At 31.4% G+C, this 16,483-nt stretch overlaps 1 protein-coding gene across 7 annotated transcripts in view; it reads right to left on the bottom strand.

Annotated features, from left to right (window-relative positions):
• Nucleotides 1-284: 284 nt before the first annotated feature.
• The window catches only part of LOC128172215 (PE-PGRS family protein PE_PGRS16-like), a 41,374-nt gene continuing 25,175 nt past the window's right edge, over nucleotides 285-16,483 (bottom strand). For 4 of the 7 annotated variants that reach the window (XM_052837998.1, XM_052837999.1, XM_052838001.1 and 1 more), the window contains 35 exons: nucleotides 16,383-16,451; nucleotides 16,230-16,277; nucleotides 15,872-16,018; nucleotides 15,323-15,367; nucleotides 15,057-15,086; nucleotides 14,291-14,338; nucleotides 13,843-13,869; nucleotides 13,607-13,657; nucleotides 13,166-13,186; nucleotides 12,974-13,018; nucleotides 12,059-12,115; nucleotides 11,054-11,077; nucleotides 10,807-10,887; nucleotides 10,266-10,496; nucleotides 10,076-10,171; nucleotides 9,831-9,866; nucleotides 9,409-9,447; nucleotides 9,173-9,190; nucleotides 8,559-8,609; nucleotides 8,030-8,050; nucleotides 7,824-7,841; nucleotides 7,311-7,328; nucleotides 6,096-6,362; nucleotides 4,801-5,130; nucleotides 4,375-4,542; nucleotides 3,661-3,900; nucleotides 3,530-3,550; nucleotides 3,354-3,386; nucleotides 3,220-3,243; nucleotides 2,796-2,819; nucleotides 2,569-2,592; nucleotides 2,346-2,378; nucleotides 2,110-2,136; nucleotides 1,830-1,883; nucleotides 285-742 (listed from right to left, as the gene is read on the bottom strand). In XM_052837998.1, coding sequence (XP_052693958.1) covers nucleotides 732-742; nucleotides 1,830-1,883; nucleotides 2,110-2,136; nucleotides 2,346-2,378; nucleotides 2,569-2,592; nucleotides 2,796-2,819; nucleotides 3,220-3,243; nucleotides 3,354-3,386; nucleotides 3,530-3,550; nucleotides 3,661-3,900; nucleotides 4,375-4,542; nucleotides 4,801-5,130; nucleotides 6,096-6,362; nucleotides 7,311-7,328; nucleotides 7,824-7,841; nucleotides 8,030-8,050; nucleotides 8,559-8,609; nucleotides 9,173-9,190; nucleotides 9,409-9,447; nucleotides 9,831-9,866; nucleotides 10,076-10,171; nucleotides 10,266-10,496; nucleotides 10,807-10,887; nucleotides 11,054-11,077; nucleotides 12,059-12,115; nucleotides 12,974-13,018; nucleotides 13,166-13,186; nucleotides 13,607-13,657; nucleotides 13,843-13,869; nucleotides 14,291-14,338; nucleotides 15,057-15,086; nucleotides 15,323-15,367; nucleotides 15,872-16,018; nucleotides 16,230-16,277; nucleotides 16,383-16,451 — 2,477 coding nt within the window. In that variant the 3' untranslated portion in view covers nucleotides 285-731. The remainder of the gene's footprint in view (nucleotides 743-1,829; nucleotides 1,884-2,109; nucleotides 2,137-2,345; nucleotides 2,379-2,568; nucleotides 2,593-2,795; nucleotides 2,820-3,219; nucleotides 3,244-3,353; nucleotides 3,387-3,529; nucleotides 3,551-3,660; nucleotides 3,901-4,374; nucleotides 4,543-4,800; nucleotides 5,131-6,095; nucleotides 6,363-7,310; nucleotides 7,329-7,823; nucleotides 7,842-8,029; nucleotides 8,051-8,558; nucleotides 8,610-9,172; nucleotides 9,191-9,408; nucleotides 9,448-9,830; nucleotides 9,867-10,075; nucleotides 10,172-10,265; nucleotides 10,497-10,806; nucleotides 10,888-11,053; nucleotides 11,078-12,058; nucleotides 12,116-12,973; nucleotides 13,019-13,165; nucleotides 13,187-13,606; nucleotides 13,658-13,842; nucleotides 13,870-14,290; nucleotides 14,339-15,056; nucleotides 15,087-15,322; nucleotides 15,368-15,871; nucleotides 16,019-16,229; nucleotides 16,278-16,382; nucleotides 16,452-16,483) is intronic. The other 3 variants (XM_052837996.1, XM_052837995.1, XM_052837997.1) reach the window with 3 other exon arrangements.

Raw genomic sequence — 16,483 nt, 5'->3', positions numbered from 1 at the left:
TATATTTTGTTTTCTATAAGAAACGTTATAACCGCAAAATATGGCTAACGCGAATTGAAAATGCAACATAATTTGCCAATTTTCGCAAATCAACCAGACATATTGATCATTGCCTGTGGTATCAAAAAAAATTTGGGAAATGGCTTTTTTGAACGATTAAAATATAATTGAGCTGTTGATGTATGCATTTATCTGTGAAGATATGTATTTAGAGACATTGATCTTATGCATATGTCAATTTATGCTCATCTTAAATATGTAATGGATTAAGTAAAACACAGACATGTTTGTACACAGTTTTATTATAAATAGAACAACACTCAACACAAGACGGAAGCGTCTGAACTGTTACAGTTAAGAGAATGAGCCTGTTGTACGTACTACAGAACTCGTGTTGGCAAGGGAGATAACTACAAATCTTTTTTTTCTATTATTATAAAGATGAAATTCAAATCAAAACCGATACGGTTTCATTATTACAGGATATCGACTCTCGGTAGTGACGTTCTGTGGTTGTTAAGGGGCAACATAACAGTGTTGTTGTGGGGTTTTTTTCACTTAAGATAATTTAATATGTGTAAATCATTGTCAGCACGGATTATCTCCCCCTTGGAGCAACACGCGACTATACGCTTGATGAAATGTGAATACATGTGTATATGATAAAGCGAACAAATTGAATTAAAATTAGCAAAAATAACGACTGGAACAGAGGATCATCATCTTCTGAACTACTTCATTCCTGAAAGAAAGAGAGGAAATATATATATATATATATATATATATATATATATATATATATATATATATATATATATATATATATATATATATATATATGAATAATGTAAGTGTATTAATGTAAATGCATTACCTGCAAGTGTATGCATTCATTGTAAAAGAGGAGAAAGAAATCTGACTACAATTTAAAGTTATAGGATTCAATAGCGTCTAATATTGCTTATTAGACAAATAAGGTTTTGATATCACTCCCGTAGTCAAACTCTTAAAACAAAACGAGCAATAAAAGAGTATTTAAATATAAGTTATCAATTAAAATTGCAAATGCACATAACCCGGTGAAATACATAGAAATGCACGTATTTTGGATATTACAGAGGCGAATACACATGTTCATGTTATTTTTTATACAAACTCGTAAAAAAATATTTCTAGGCAAGAATCAGGAGGGGGCAATGCGTCATTGTTGTAAATGTTTAAATTTTGTACTGTGGCAGTGTGGAAATCTAAAAGTATATATGACGATGATTTAATTCTAGTTGTAACACCTCATTTCATTTGTTAAAATTTTGTAATCGAAAAAAAATACTTAAAAAACAAACTCACTCTTTAAAAAATGGGGTTTTTGTTGTTGTTGTTTTTCTTTAATTTGACAGTAGGAGAATGTAGAAATGCGTTTTTGTATACGATATCCCATTTAGAAAAAAAACATTGTCTAAATAGGCTACGTGTATCTTATTCAGAGAGTAGAAATCTTCGAAAAATCTTTTTAAATGAATGTATTGATGAAAATTTGGTTGACGACATTTGCTTATTTCCCCTTGTTGTAACTAAGATATTGTACAAGCGGGGTTTTTTCCCGTTTCCATTTGCCTTTTAACATCTGTAGACGGTTTCACCCATTTTACATTTGCCCATAACTGTTAAAATGCTTGTGTTTTATACCTATGTTTCTAATCAACAGTTATCAAAATTTAAAAGTTTTGAATCTATTTGACTGAAAATTAGCAAGATGTCAACAAAGGCAAAAGGGGGGGGGGGGTATTTCCCTCGATATGAACTGAATGCACATGTTCGTTGTTGGTTACCTGGCAACGCTCGTGCTCCTATCCCCATTGTTCCCATAGATCCCATCATTGACACTGCAAAACAATACAATCTCGTTATCAATAATAGATAGATAGATAGATAGATAGATAGATAGATAGATAGATAGATAGATAGATAAATAGATAAATGAATTGACCGACCAAACCATTAAAAAACGTGCATAAAGATAGACGAACAACAACTCACTATATATACTTGGTAATGTTATGCAATTTCCATATACTTAAAATACGTGACTCATAGTGAATTTGTACTTACTTCGAGACGCCATCTTCATTTGTGCTCCTAAAATTAAAAAAAAAGATATTCATTCATCAACAATCATGTAAAAATTAATATACTACACGTTGATCCTTTTTTCGTTCCAACAGACCCTGTTGGTAGTTTTTTTGACACCTAGTCCTCAACAAAATTCATAAATTGTATGTCATTTTTGGTCAATGTAAATTATGACACAATAAACAACATTATAAAAGTTAATCAGTACAACTTACTTCTTGCCTGCATCACGTCTCCGAGATTATCAGCTAATAAAACAAAAATAAAATCATCAATTCATAAGTCAGTCAATTGAACAGAAATAAAGGTATCAAAATGTATCGAATCCCACCTCAGAATTAAGATGAAATCTTTAACAAAATTATTATTAAATTTAAATATTTGAACGGTAATGTCACCAATCAACAAACTGTCTAGATAGGATACTAATCTACAAACCAATCTGGTCTGGTGTCATTCCAGCTGTAAAAAAAGATAGGACAATATTTTTCAAAATATAAAAAATATATCATTTTAGTACAAATTAAGTCTTAATGCAAGTTTATTCTTTGCTTTTACCTAGATTATTTTTAAACAAATACTTATTATGTTTTATTTTCTTAAACAAATGTTTATATTTTGGTAATAGTTATCCAATAAGTTTCAATAAATGAAAAAATGCTTACTTTGCCTCATGGCTATTGCCTTCACTAAAAAGAAGAAAAAAGAAATTAAAAAAATAAGTTTTCGGTTTAAAAATAATATAAACGTCAGAAATATTATTTCTATATCAAAGTTATAATCATTATCTATGTACTAACATGTTGATTAAAAATATGTAAAAGTCGTAAAAATTGATTGAGCAATCAATTTGTAAATACTTTATGATGATTAATCTGTTATTTTTTTTTTTTTTTTTTTGAGTATTTAATGTATATTTTATTTATTCAATTTTTTTAGATGATAATGAAACGAAGTAAATAATATATTTATGGGATCGTAATAAGTGCTAACAATTGATTTCATTTGTTAATGTATTATTATATCTAGTTCCGATGAATAATAATGTAAAAAGTAAAACTCTAAATTTAATGGAAGATCTGGTCTTACTTTTGATGTCCATAGGCATCCTGGCTAAAAAATGAAAAATAAAGGAAAATTAAATGTAGTGTTTTTATAAATGGTGTTAACTTCGAAACATAAATTTAAACTTTACACAGTATATTAAATATATTGCTACCTACCAGCACTCGTCGAAGTTCCGCCCATAATATCAGCTAAAACAATAGAATCATTTGATTAATTTTTTCACGTGTTATACTTGTAGAAAATATTTTTTTTCAATTTATTCCAAGTTATTCAAAAGCACTTCCCATTATCAATTACAAAACACATAAAACCGCCTTTTTGTCAATGTTACCTATTTGATCTGGAATAAGTCCTGAAAAAAAACATAAAGGAATAATTTTAAAAAAACGAAAAATATTAGTAATTCCAGACAAAGGAATCGACTTAGTAATGGAATGCAAACTCGATGAATTAAGATCTCACCAATGCTGGCAAACAACATGTCTGTGTTAGCTCCATTTGATAACATTTGGTTAAATTGGCTGGGTCCTCCTGCTGCACCAGCTGTAGATCCTATGGCTGCGGGACCAAACCCTCCCATATTACCAGAACCACCAACGCTCCCGACTCCGTGCATCATTGTTGTTTGACCTGAAATTCCCGAGGTTGGAAACATATTGGCGCCATTTTGGACTGTTGACATGGGATCTACAGAATCCGCACCTTATGTGTAAATATAACATGACGTCATAATGTATGCATATACTATCACGTCTTTACGCCCGATTGCGCCAAGATTTATCATCACAAAGATTAAAAACATATGAGAAGCAAATAGATAATATATGTAAAACTCATCTTGAAAACTTATTTGCGGTTTAATGAACTTACTTGTCCCTTTTCACATTTCACAAGATCTTACACGTAAAGAATGGTGACCAACTAAAGGACATCAACAACATCAAAACCACAAACCAACAACACAACTACAAAATTGACAATGGTTACAAACACAGCACAAAATTACAAGCTGAGAGTACTATGAATATGAAAACCTAATGAAAACATGACAATGCTCATTTAAACATCAGAATGAAAGAACATAATGATAATATGCTGCACAGTACACCAAAACAACACAAAGTTACAGACAATAATAAAGTTGGGGGTCTATGATTGGATAAAAGCAATTCTTACCGAGCCCCAGGCCTCCTAGCCCAAAGCTTCCCATGCCCATGTCAAACATGTTGTTCATTCCAGTTGAACCGAAACCCGCCTGTGTCTGTGTGGGCATAGGGTTCTGTAGGAAGCCCATGTGTGACATCTGCCCGGCTGCGTCATGGGGCGTCAGCCCAAAAAAGGAATCTTAACGAAAATTTAAAAAAAAAAGTAGAGATACTCTCAAGGAGAAATAAAAAAAAATAGATATGACTTTCAAAGAGAAATGGAAATGATGAATATGATTCTCAAAGAGAAATAAAAAAAGGTGGAGATGACTCTCAAAGACAGATTGAAAAATGTGGAGATGACTCTAAATCAGCTGGAATCTGTAAAGAAGGTGTTAATTGTTTTTACAACATGACAAATTAATACCTGATAAGAATTAAAAAAGTTTAACTGTACCTGTTGTGGCAATTTGTGGCACGCTGGTGACAGTTGGTGGGGAAACTGTGGTTGTTGGTACCAGGTTCGAACCAGGCCAGGCGTTAAGGTTATTTTGAACTGCCGCTGGTGTGTTCCAAGGTGAGGCGCTTCCGACCTGTTTATTCAATGATGCAGAAGGAAGAGTCTTCTCTAATGTGTTTGTGGCCGATTGGGTATTTTTCGTCTGGAAGGTTATATCCAAAGGAGCATTCTTCATTGTGTTTAAATTTCTAGGCTCTTGATAATTGAATTGACGAATGTTTTCTGTTTTGGATCTTGCAGATTTAAACGGATCCGGTGGTGGAATTGCTGAAAAATATCATATATTTGATTCAAACAATATATAGCACAATTCATTTTAGAGCAACCTTACAGTGTAAATAGGGTTCATCATAGTTGAATTCAATGACATGATTTAACTAACGTAAGACCTAATCATTGCAAACGTAATAAGACAATAAATCGAAACCAATCAGATAAGAAAATTTACGTTTTCTTTTTTTCTGCCCATTGAATATTATAATCATTTCAGAAGTATCATTTTTCAATCGTTATTCATTACCAAACGAATCATTATGATTAATATCCTTTGTTGTACAAAGTAAATGCGACAAAATACTGTGGATTCATTTTATTTCAGTGGAGCCAATATTTGCTGATTGTGGGGTTTTTGCTTATTCGTGTGGACGTTATTTTATGCATGCGTCGGTTTTCAGGTTAAGTAAAAAAAATTGAGTCTTTTTATAAATAGGGTTTGTCTTAGGTCCCGATTCTTAGGTTAGTGTTTCCGACGAATGAACCACAACAAATGAACCACAATGATTTTTAATGATTTCACAGTATTATAGAAAATACACTGTGCCCCTTTTTTAACAAAGTGTCAATTTAACATAGTCTATGTTTAAAAATTTAGGGTTAATTCATTAAAAATACATCTGATGATTATAACTCATAGAAAAACTATCATTATTGTTAACTACATTACCTACCCAGAGGACAGAACGCAATAATATGACCACATTTTAAAGATACTAGTGGGTTAAGAAGCATAGCTGAGGATCGAGACGGGATTGGTTAACAGTTCTTTGTTTATGGAACACATAATTGTAGTTAATGTCAAACGCCTTTTCTGCGAGAAACAGCAATCGCAACTTCTCTGGCCTTTCTGGCAAGCTCGGAAAAACACCTCGAATGTATTAACATCACCGAATGTTGGCAATTTCTACTGATTTGTTTTCATTGGAAGACAGAACAATCAAACTTAGTCAAAATACCTTTCTGAGAGACGGCGTCTTTGACCGATCCACTGGTACCAATAGCGACAGAGTTACCGGTGATGTGACTCTTAACCGGCGTGAAAGTGTCGGAGAAAAGGTCAACAGGAACCGGGTCCCTCCTTCCACCGACGGTGAAATCCGTATTCCGTCTTCTGGAACGCCCACCGTCGGCGGTGTTGGTTTTTAGTGTTGATCTTTTGACCATTCCACCGAGTCCGCCAAGCATGGCTGCCATTGGGTTCATTCCCATAGATCCCATTCCACCTGGAAAAAAGTGCACACATGTAATTTTAAATCATAGTGTATTATTTTTAAATAGTAGGTTTTATGTAAATAAATATATTTATATGTTTATTTATATGTATAAACTGCAAGTATAATTCTTAATATGGTAAAACTAATAATAAATTTGAAACACCTTTCGTTGTTTCGTTACAAAACAAGCCTTAACGTAATTTCTCAAAAAACAACCTTTTTTTTAAGTAAATCAACTTTTTTTACATACACATAAGTTAATAGTAGATCATTAAGTTCGCGCTCGACAGTTTTCTTTTTTTTGCTTGCTCATACTGAGTATCGATATGAATAATGAGGATTACGTCAAACAACAATTGGACATTTTTCTTTACTTTAAAGGTTTAAATTTTTTTAATAATTTACACTTTGTATATGCAACACATTAAGGCCAATTAATATTTTGTTTAGCATACAGCACATGACATTCATATTTATTTCATATTTATTTCCCATTTTTGTTCATTAAATATTATTCATATCTAACAATATCACAAATACAACTGAATTCAGATTTTAACAGTTTACAGGATGTTAATATTAGTAAAATAAATAACCATCAATAATTAATAAAGGAAATGAGTAACTTGGGTTGTTTTTGTAATTGTTCTTTTTTTTCTTTTTTTTAAGTATTTTTTGTGGTTGCTCTTTCTTTTTTACATTTTTTTCTATGGTAAAATATTAGTTTTAATTAGCTTGATATTTCAGAATTCGTTTTTAAAATGCAAATTTTGGAGGAAGTTATTTGAAGTATTGATTTTTAACATCAATTGATATATATTGTATCAAATGTATGCAAAAGATAAAATATTATATCCATTGGTATACAGGAATGATTATATGTACGATCTATCTAGTTTCATGCAAACTGCGCGTCCACCAAGACGCATGTGCAGCCGTTACGTCACTTTATCTTACCTCTTCCGCCCATCATTCCTTTAAGGTAAATACTACTTTTTTAAAAACAAGTTCACTAACATTGAAAACAATTTTTCTTGAATTTGATTGCTACATTTTAAAAGATTTACCACAAACATGATGCACTATAGCAGTTGTATTTGCTCAAGCACACAAAGGAACTCGAGACAAGGAAGGAAAAGATTAAAAGAAACAAAGACAGAGGCTAAGGAATAGAAAGCTTTAAGAGAAACAAAGAAATACATTGGGCATAGACTGATGTAGATCTATAAAAAAAAAGAATAATAGAGGGACAGAAAACTATATGTCGAAAGAAAGTGAATAAGGAGATAAAATGTCAAAGACTTATGAAAACAAACACAATGGACAAAATTAAGCTGTGCACTTCTACAACACTGATGCTGATTTAGCTTTTCTTTACATAGATAGTAGACTGTCAACAATAGTCTATTTCTGGATATATTCCGTTAGTTCATGTACAATTAATATTAATACATTGGCTACATTTCTTACCTCCTCTTGATGGCATATCTGTTTAAACACAGACAAAATTAAATGCCAAGCGTACCGTAATAGCATTATAATTTTTAATTCGGTCAAACGCATATGTGGTTAATTGCCACGCATTTTTTTTTCAAAGCGAAATTTTTTTCCATAAAATCTGTGTGTAATGCCATGTTCAATAAACAAAAATAAAGAAAAAAAAAACAGGTACATACCTGGAAGATCTCCACCGAGAGCTATAAATAAGAAACGAATAAAATAAATACGAAAAGTTAATGTCATATTGTTACTGAAAAAAACAATTATATAACAAAAAACTTAATAGAAAAATATCCATTTTCAAAGGACTTGAAAAATACCTTGTAAGTAATAAGGTTTCTTATATGAAATTATATCAAGCGCGATATTAATGTAACTAAAATGTAATTAACATTAACATCTTAATGATATAAATTATCAACACGACAATTAAAATTATCTATACAAAATCAAACACATACAATAGCAACAGAAAAATCTAATAATATATCTATATATATTAAATGAAAAGCAATCAATGTACTTGTTTAAAATTCTTCTAAATAACAGGATTTTTCAGTAAACTTTAAAAACAAAAATGTAAAAAAAAAAATAATAATGTTGTTAAGTTTTGCAATAGTAATTACAAACTTTCAATTTAATGATTTTTATTTTATTTACAGTGCATTTTTTAAAGCATGTAGATTTAAATAAAATAAAAATTACCTGCGAGAGCACCTAGACCTCCCATCCCACCTCCCATTCCGCCGCCCATACCTACAAAAATAGAAATGGGTATAGACTCCAAATGCTGATATGTTATGTCCTACACAGTGGAATTATTGAGTTTGATGTGGCTCGATTTTTCTGGTATTTGTGGGTAGCCCTCATCCACAAATTCACATCCTCGACGAAAATATAATCACGAAAGATTTATTTTTCCTAATAAAACTAAAAACCGACGCTTCCACAAAATTGCATCCTTACATATAGGCAAAAATCCCATAATCCACGAAAACTGACCTCCGCGAAGTTTAATGATTCTACAGGATATTATGTTTGTATTTTGCAATAGCTTGTTCAAAATATGATCATACATATAACTTACCATTATAGTATGACGGGCAAAAATGAACTATTTTAAATTTTATTTACAAATTCACATAAAAATGCTTAAACTTTTGTTGGTAAATGCTTTTACCTTTCCGATTATGCATTTTTTTCTGTCATAACTACTTCATAACTAATAATATGGGATGATATGCAATTATGATATAAAAGAATACCAAGCAAAATACACTCTAGTCAAAAACAAGTAATAAAAATGAAAAAAGTGTTACCCATCAGGCTGGCCAAAGCTGAAATTAAGAAATTCGAAAAATATAGAACACAAAGATAAGAACTGCACATCTAATTTGTCACTTTTCAAAATATACTTCGGAAAAGAATGTTTTGCGATTTCGTTTTACAATCAGATACCCACTTGAAACGCTTTTGGGCTAAATTTGAATCTCGAGTTTAAGTAAGTCTCAACTTGAGTCAGACCGCATGAATCTGATCGTTACAATACACTTACCTCCCATATTTCCACCCCCTCCCATCAAAGCCAAGGGATCTACAATGGAGAGAAAACAAACATAATAAAAGAGGTTTTATTGCTTTTGTAATAAACTGTACATAAAAATGTGTATTTTTAACGTGTATAAAGTGTTTGTAAATCAGTTTATCATAAAATTAATAGCGAAAGATTATGTCACATGATTTTATTTTTTTTCTTCTTAGATTCATTATAATGAAAAAGAAAAAATACATCACATGTTAAATGTTTAATGTTTTTACCTTTCCTAAATAATATTAACGAGAATTTTTCTCTCAAGATAAATATGTAATGTAGTGTGATGCCTCTAGGATTGTTGGTTATTTTATTATTTCTTTTAATTATAAAATGAAATGATCTTGGGTTTTTTAAGCAACATTAACACCAGCAGCCACACTTACTTAGTCCTCCCATACCACCCATCATGGCGTCAAGACCTGGAGAAAAAAAACCAAGAATCAGCTTTACCAATTAATTTGATACAGTAACAGACTAATAGAAAAACTCAAAGAAACAGTTCATTGTTTTATACAGGAAAATGTTCTATATCTATTTGCGTGGGTGGTTTTTTAAGCGATAAAAATAAACATAAACACGAACAAGAGAATATTTATTCAGGTTAGAAAATGTGGACAATGACTTATACCTGTATCCGGTGCGGGGCTTGGTTCCGAGTTCCCGGCGTTGGAAGAACCACTGGACTGAGATTTGGAGGCTGTTGAGTCAAGTTTGGTATATGATACTTAAAAAGATATAATATATAGCATGCACTAGCTATAAGAAACGAATAACTATTCATTCAAATTAGCTAGAGGGTAAGCGGGATGATCATGTACCTGATTTGTTAGAGTTTCCAGAGGAAGATGAAGACGATGATGAAGAGGAAGGTTCGTTCATTGATGACGAAGCTGCATCCGGTCCAGCGCCGCCGCCGCCAAACATACTCATAGCCTGGGCCATGGCAGCCATGTCTAATCCGCTACTTCCGGATCCGCCCCCTCCACCTAGTGCTGCACCAAGACCTCCCATCATGTCGCCGCCGCCGCCGCCAAGGAGAGACGCCAATCCTGTAAGGCATGGTGAAACAAATCATGTTTTTGTAATACCAATAAGCATATGTGCCTGCAAAATTTCACATTTCCATGGAAAGCTCTAGCTTACTGCTACATATGAGTTAGGGTAAAATGTGTTTTACTAAAATTGATACCAAGCACTACCATGGGTTATATTTATACATTAATAAAACAAAATGTCCCTTTCTTACTTTACTGTTATCACAGACGCACGAAGTGACATCATTTAGATGTATATTAATTATCATTAATTTTTGTGACCTCTTATAAATCGACTTAAATATTCAACGTTATTTTGACTTACCTCCACCTCCACTTCCGCCCAGACCGCCGGACAGTAGGCTGGCCAGTCCGCCACTTCCGCCGCCCGCTCCACCTCCCATGGCTTAAAGAATGAAATGCTTTTTAAATAACAGTTAACGACGATCAATTGAGAGAATAAATCATTCATTTACATACTAGTATTTTGCATTGATTACATGGTTTTAATATGATTTTTCAAAGAGTTTAACTTAACAATCTATCATAAAGAAAAACATTAACGCCCATACCCATCAGCATCAAGGGGTTCATTCCTAAAATGAATAGAAAATCATTTATACAAAACATTTCTCATTTACGTTACTTTATTATGACAGTTAATTTTACAATTTCAATGTAAAAGTTTTTAGCGTAAACAAGAAAAAATATATCCAATTAAAATGCATTCATTTAATATTATTCACATCATAATATTTTTTTTGATGTACAACTAATCAAAACTTCCAATAATAAAAAAAACACTTTGTTTTCATTTAACCAAGGATGTGTCTATAAAATGAGACTAAAAACATAAAAATATCAGTCATTTACATTGCTGACAAATAAACAATAATCAAGTTGTTTTAGGTATGGGACATTTGTTGATATTAAAACAATATGAGCTGTATTTTTTTAGAATTTTATTTTGCTGCAAAAACCTGCTAGTTTAATAAGTCTGCAAGTACATTTAACTCTTACGATTAATTAGATTTGAAAGGATTACTCAGAATTAACTTTCTTCAGAAGAAAGATTTCTCTTCTAAGAAATATATAGCAGATCAATTTTTGTACAGGATGACAAAAATTCAATTTTGCTTCATTTAAGGCTTCTTCGCGGCTTTTTCAAAAATCAAATATGGATAACAAAACTTTAAAAACCATGATATTTTTTCTCGTAAAAAATTTAGCACGAAAATTGCAGCTATTATTGCTTTACTGTGGATTAAAGTACACAATAATTAAAATACTTTCACCGGTGATTATTTTGAAATTTTACAAAATCTAAATTAAAGTACGTTTAAAAATCTTAAATTTAAAGATTTTCAAATCTCCAGCGGGCTTAACTCATGACTTAACCTGCCAAGCACACTGCGCTACGCTGTTAAGTTACAACTAAAAGAGAAACTATAATTGATAAAATTACACTTAATATTTTGTGTATTTTGATAAAAAGTACGTCACAACATGTGAGTGTCCCATACCACCTTTATATCACTATGTTTTTATTTCATTGTTGTAGAAAGAACTACACAAACCTCCGGTCTCTCCTGGTGTTGGTTGTTCCGGTACCTCACCGGGGTCCGTTGCAGTATCTATAATAATTAATCAATGATCAGTGATCAATGCAGCAAACATAACAGACCGGCTACTATCACAGCAGTACTGCGTACAAGGCAAATAGATAGGTTTCGGGTAGTTTTATCCAAACAATAATTCAATGACGGATATTGCTCAATTATTGCTACGTCATTTTCCATTAAATGATTTTTAATTGATCTTAGAAAACACTTATTATGTAATCTTTAGTTTATCATTGTATACTGTGGAATCATTAGATTTCGTGGTGGCTCAATTTTCGTGGAATTTGTGGTTACCTCTCATCCACGAAATAACATCCTCCATGAATTGTTAATAAGGGTAAAAAGTCATATTTCCTTCTGTAGTTATATGAGAATATACGAAATTACGTCCCCACGAACCTGTAAAATTTAAGCCATCCACGAAAATTGGCCCCCATGAAATTTTAATGATTCCACAGTAAATGCTTGAAAACAACAATCAATTAATGTTAAGAGGGCTCAATGGTCTTGGCCATATTTAAACTGTTTTGATCTCCTTTGGAAGAAGAGCTCTATATGAACATACAAAATACTTAAAATCTTAAAATTTAAATATGTATAATTTTTTTTGTCTTCATTCTGTGATATTTTCCTAATTATATCTGAAAATCTGTCTTCGGTTAATTTGTTGAAGTCCCAGCCTTTTTATCATGACTGATGTTTAAGAATCCTCATTAAAAAAGAGTCACAAGTTACATATTTTAGAACTGTAAATGTTGTTAAATAACAAATGATAAAAACTTACTTTTCTAAATTTAATCAGAGCAGGTTGATGAATTTGCCGTACATGCAACTAATATCAAATATTGATAAAATATGAACTATACTCACTGCCCATACGCATATTCCTCATCATCATTCTTCGCATCATTGGGTCTAAAAAAAAACCACGTAGCATTTCATTAGGTTGTTCTTATATTTTTACTAAGATAATAAGTCGACGTTTTGCAGTATATTATTTTTTTAGTTTAACTTTCTTTCCACAATACTAGACACTATTGGGTAGATTGAAATATAACTCACTCATTCCAGCCATGCTCATACCTTTAAAAAAAGAAGAAAAAAACGTTTATGTCCAAGATTCTCCGATAATAAAGCATGCAAAAGTACGCACTTTAATTTTCAACAAATTTTACTAGTTGTAATAATTTATTCTTATAGCATTTTTTCTGACAAATTTTAACGAAGAATTGTGTTAAATAAATCAATTTAGATTGGATGATCTGTTTTAATATCTAACTAATAATTAGATAGATAGATAGATAGATAGATAGATAGATAGATAGATAGATAGATAGATAGATAGATAGATAGATAGATAGATAGATAGATAGATAGATCAGTTGTAAGCTCTATTGTGGCATGATTTATTTTGTTTCATTTGATGAAATTATGTAACGTGTAATATTACGTTTGATTTTAGCTCCAACACAGAATAAATACACGTACGACTTAACAACTTACTTAACGGATCGTTAAAACGACTTGGTCTCCCACTGTTTCCGCCAGATGACTCTGCGACAAAATCATTGCATTTATATAGAAACAATATCAAATGATTTCGAAATTAATCTTGAGAATATTTTTGATGCATTTACATTTCTAGAAATCAAGCTACAAAATATACAAAGTATTAAAAAACCATTATTTTTAAATAACATAATACATAACAAATACATATTGTCAAATAAAGTTCTTACCTGACCCGCCTCCACCCAGCATTGAAGCTGAAAAAATTAATTAGATTTTATTTACCTCTATATGTGCATAGAGTCAACAATTCAATTACAAATAAAAAAAAACATCGTATATTTCAAAATGATCTTATGAAAAGAAAATGTCAAAAAATATGTATATCGTATCCCGGATTTCTAGTTTTATTGTTTTCCCTTGCAATAATATTAACGATGTGTATCACTGTTGTTATTAAACTAGTTAAAAAAAATGCTATCTTATTCCAAAAATATGCATTTAATATCGACATGGGTATATTCCATACTTTAATGATAAAGTCGTTCGCAAGTGCAGAGGGGCGAAAATTACCCAGTATACAGATTAAGCAGTGGATGAATCAACAGTCAACAGTTAACAATGAATATTGCAGCGTCTTCTTGGTCCCCCGTCTAGCAAACTTTTAACGTTACTTACCCATTAACTGACTCATCGGGTTGACTCCAGCGTCTGGGTTCATTCCTCCTAAATAGATAGTGGTATATTAGCAAACTGACACTAAACGCGTAAGAAAATGCATAACCGTGAATAAATCTTATTTCAGCAAAAAGATTAAAGTCTTATACACATGTTTTCTGTATTACCTTAAAAGGACGTATTTTTTGTTGCAATTATAACGTTTATCTGAATAGTTTAAAATTGCAATGACATATATATGTAAAGCTAGCAATAAACGTTTAAAGCTGGAGTGATCCTATCAAGTTCATTGAATTCCATTCACAACACTGATACGCAATATTTAGAGATTTGGCTAGTAAAATCACATAGTTTTGTTTAAAGAAAATAAACATTAATCGAATCATATTACTGATCGCAGAAAAGCAGTAGATATTTTAATTCAGAAGCAATACACTTGCCCGTTAGCTATACATCTATCTATAAAATTTATCAAGGTATACAAATTTTAAATACACCATGAATTAAAAGCAAATTAAATATTCCGCATATATAAAGTATAAGTTATAAAATAATTTCAGAATAATGTCCTGGAAATGTTCTTAAATTGATTAATTAATGAGAATATGGACACCATAGTAATTACTCATAAGGTGTATGATTTAGATTTATGAAATCTGCTCTATTAGCACAAAAGATAAAAAAAAATGTTAGTGGCGTTGTATACAATTGTGAATACGCATGTCCGATGATAAAGCCCCCGGATGCTAAGCATCTGGCTACTTACCGCTCGTCTGCATTCCGCCATCTAAGGAAGCTAAGCGAGAACAAATACCTTATTCTCAATGATTTGATTACCCGTTTCCTAATACGCGAATTCAAAGTGAAGTAAAATTATTGTGTGATTTGTTTCCATAAACAAATTAACACTTGTCGTAGTGTTAAACAATAAAAGCATTAAACACAACTAAATTATCAAAAAAGCCGTCACATACAAACTAATATCGCTATGATTATAGTTATTTATAATTGGTAAATATCATAATGACCTACCCATCATCTGCTGTAGTTGGTCTGGGGATGGAGAATTCTTTGCATCTAAAAAAAAAAAACAATCAACAAATTAGGAATAATTTTTTTTTTTTACTAAATGATTTGATAAGTACATTACTCGTCTATCAACTTTATAACGTCTTTTTCAAAACATTGAGTGTCAATAGAGCAGTTGTAAATAATGCGCAAAAACATGAATAAAGTTACAGTCGGTTAGATAAATTTTAAATATATTTTAACTATTTTTCTTTTTTAAAACTATTTGTAATCAAATCATCTATAGAATTTCTGACCAACATTGTAATGAAAAAGTTTGTAAGCAAATGCTTGAAAAAATTGTAGTATTCCAAAAAAAAACCGGATTCAAACAATTGCATTAATCAAACAGAATCGAAACTAATGTGACTGAATGTGATTTCAAAAATTATTGAAAAGCAAGTTTCATGGTTGTTCTTTTTATCATTTTTCCACACAGTATAGTTGTGTCCTTCAATATATTGATACAAATTTAAATTTAAACATGAAAGCTTTATTTCCTGTTATACATACTTAGACTTTGCAGCATTTTCTGCGCAAGTGCACTGAAGTCAGGTGGACCCTGGGCGGGCGGTGGTGCTGGTGTGGTGGTGGTTGTTGTGGTGGTAGTCGTGGTAGTTGGAGGTCGTCTTGGCGGTTGAAAGTTATTAGCTCCGCCACCTAGTGGAGGCATAGATTATTTATGTTCGTCAAACATAATGGCATTTCATTAAAAGTATATTTTAGCAATTAAGTGTACCATAAAAGATATATGGATCCTCTCATGAGTTGCGATCGTATATAGGTTCACATCAGAAAGCATATTTGCAAATGTAAATATTTAGACATGAATATTATGAAGTCGTATGCTACTTATAAAAAACAGCATTACCACCAAGAAGGGACTGGAGTTGCAGTTTCTGTTGTGGAGACAAAACAGCTGGAAAAAATACAGATTAATTGATTAAGGTTAAGCAATTGTGCATTTCAGTTTTCTTCGAAAGAAGACCAAATCAAACAAACATTTGATATCGTTAAATATTACCAAGGAATGCGCTCATTGCGTTGTCAGACATTCCATTGTTTCTAGATTGAGAAGTCTGTTTATTTTCTCCTGAAAAAAAAAACATAACTCGTAATATTTAT

The sequence above is a fragment of the Crassostrea angulata genome, chromosome 2 (assembly GCF_025612915.1).
Source record: "Crassostrea angulata isolate pt1a10 chromosome 2, ASM2561291v2, whole genome shotgun sequence".
In the NCBI taxonomy this organism is placed as follows: domain Eukaryota; kingdom Metazoa; phylum Mollusca; class Bivalvia; order Ostreida; family Ostreidae; genus Magallana; species Magallana angulata.
The sequence above is the reverse complement of the archived record's forward strand: the minus strand, read 5'-3'. Positions and strand labels throughout refer to the sequence as shown.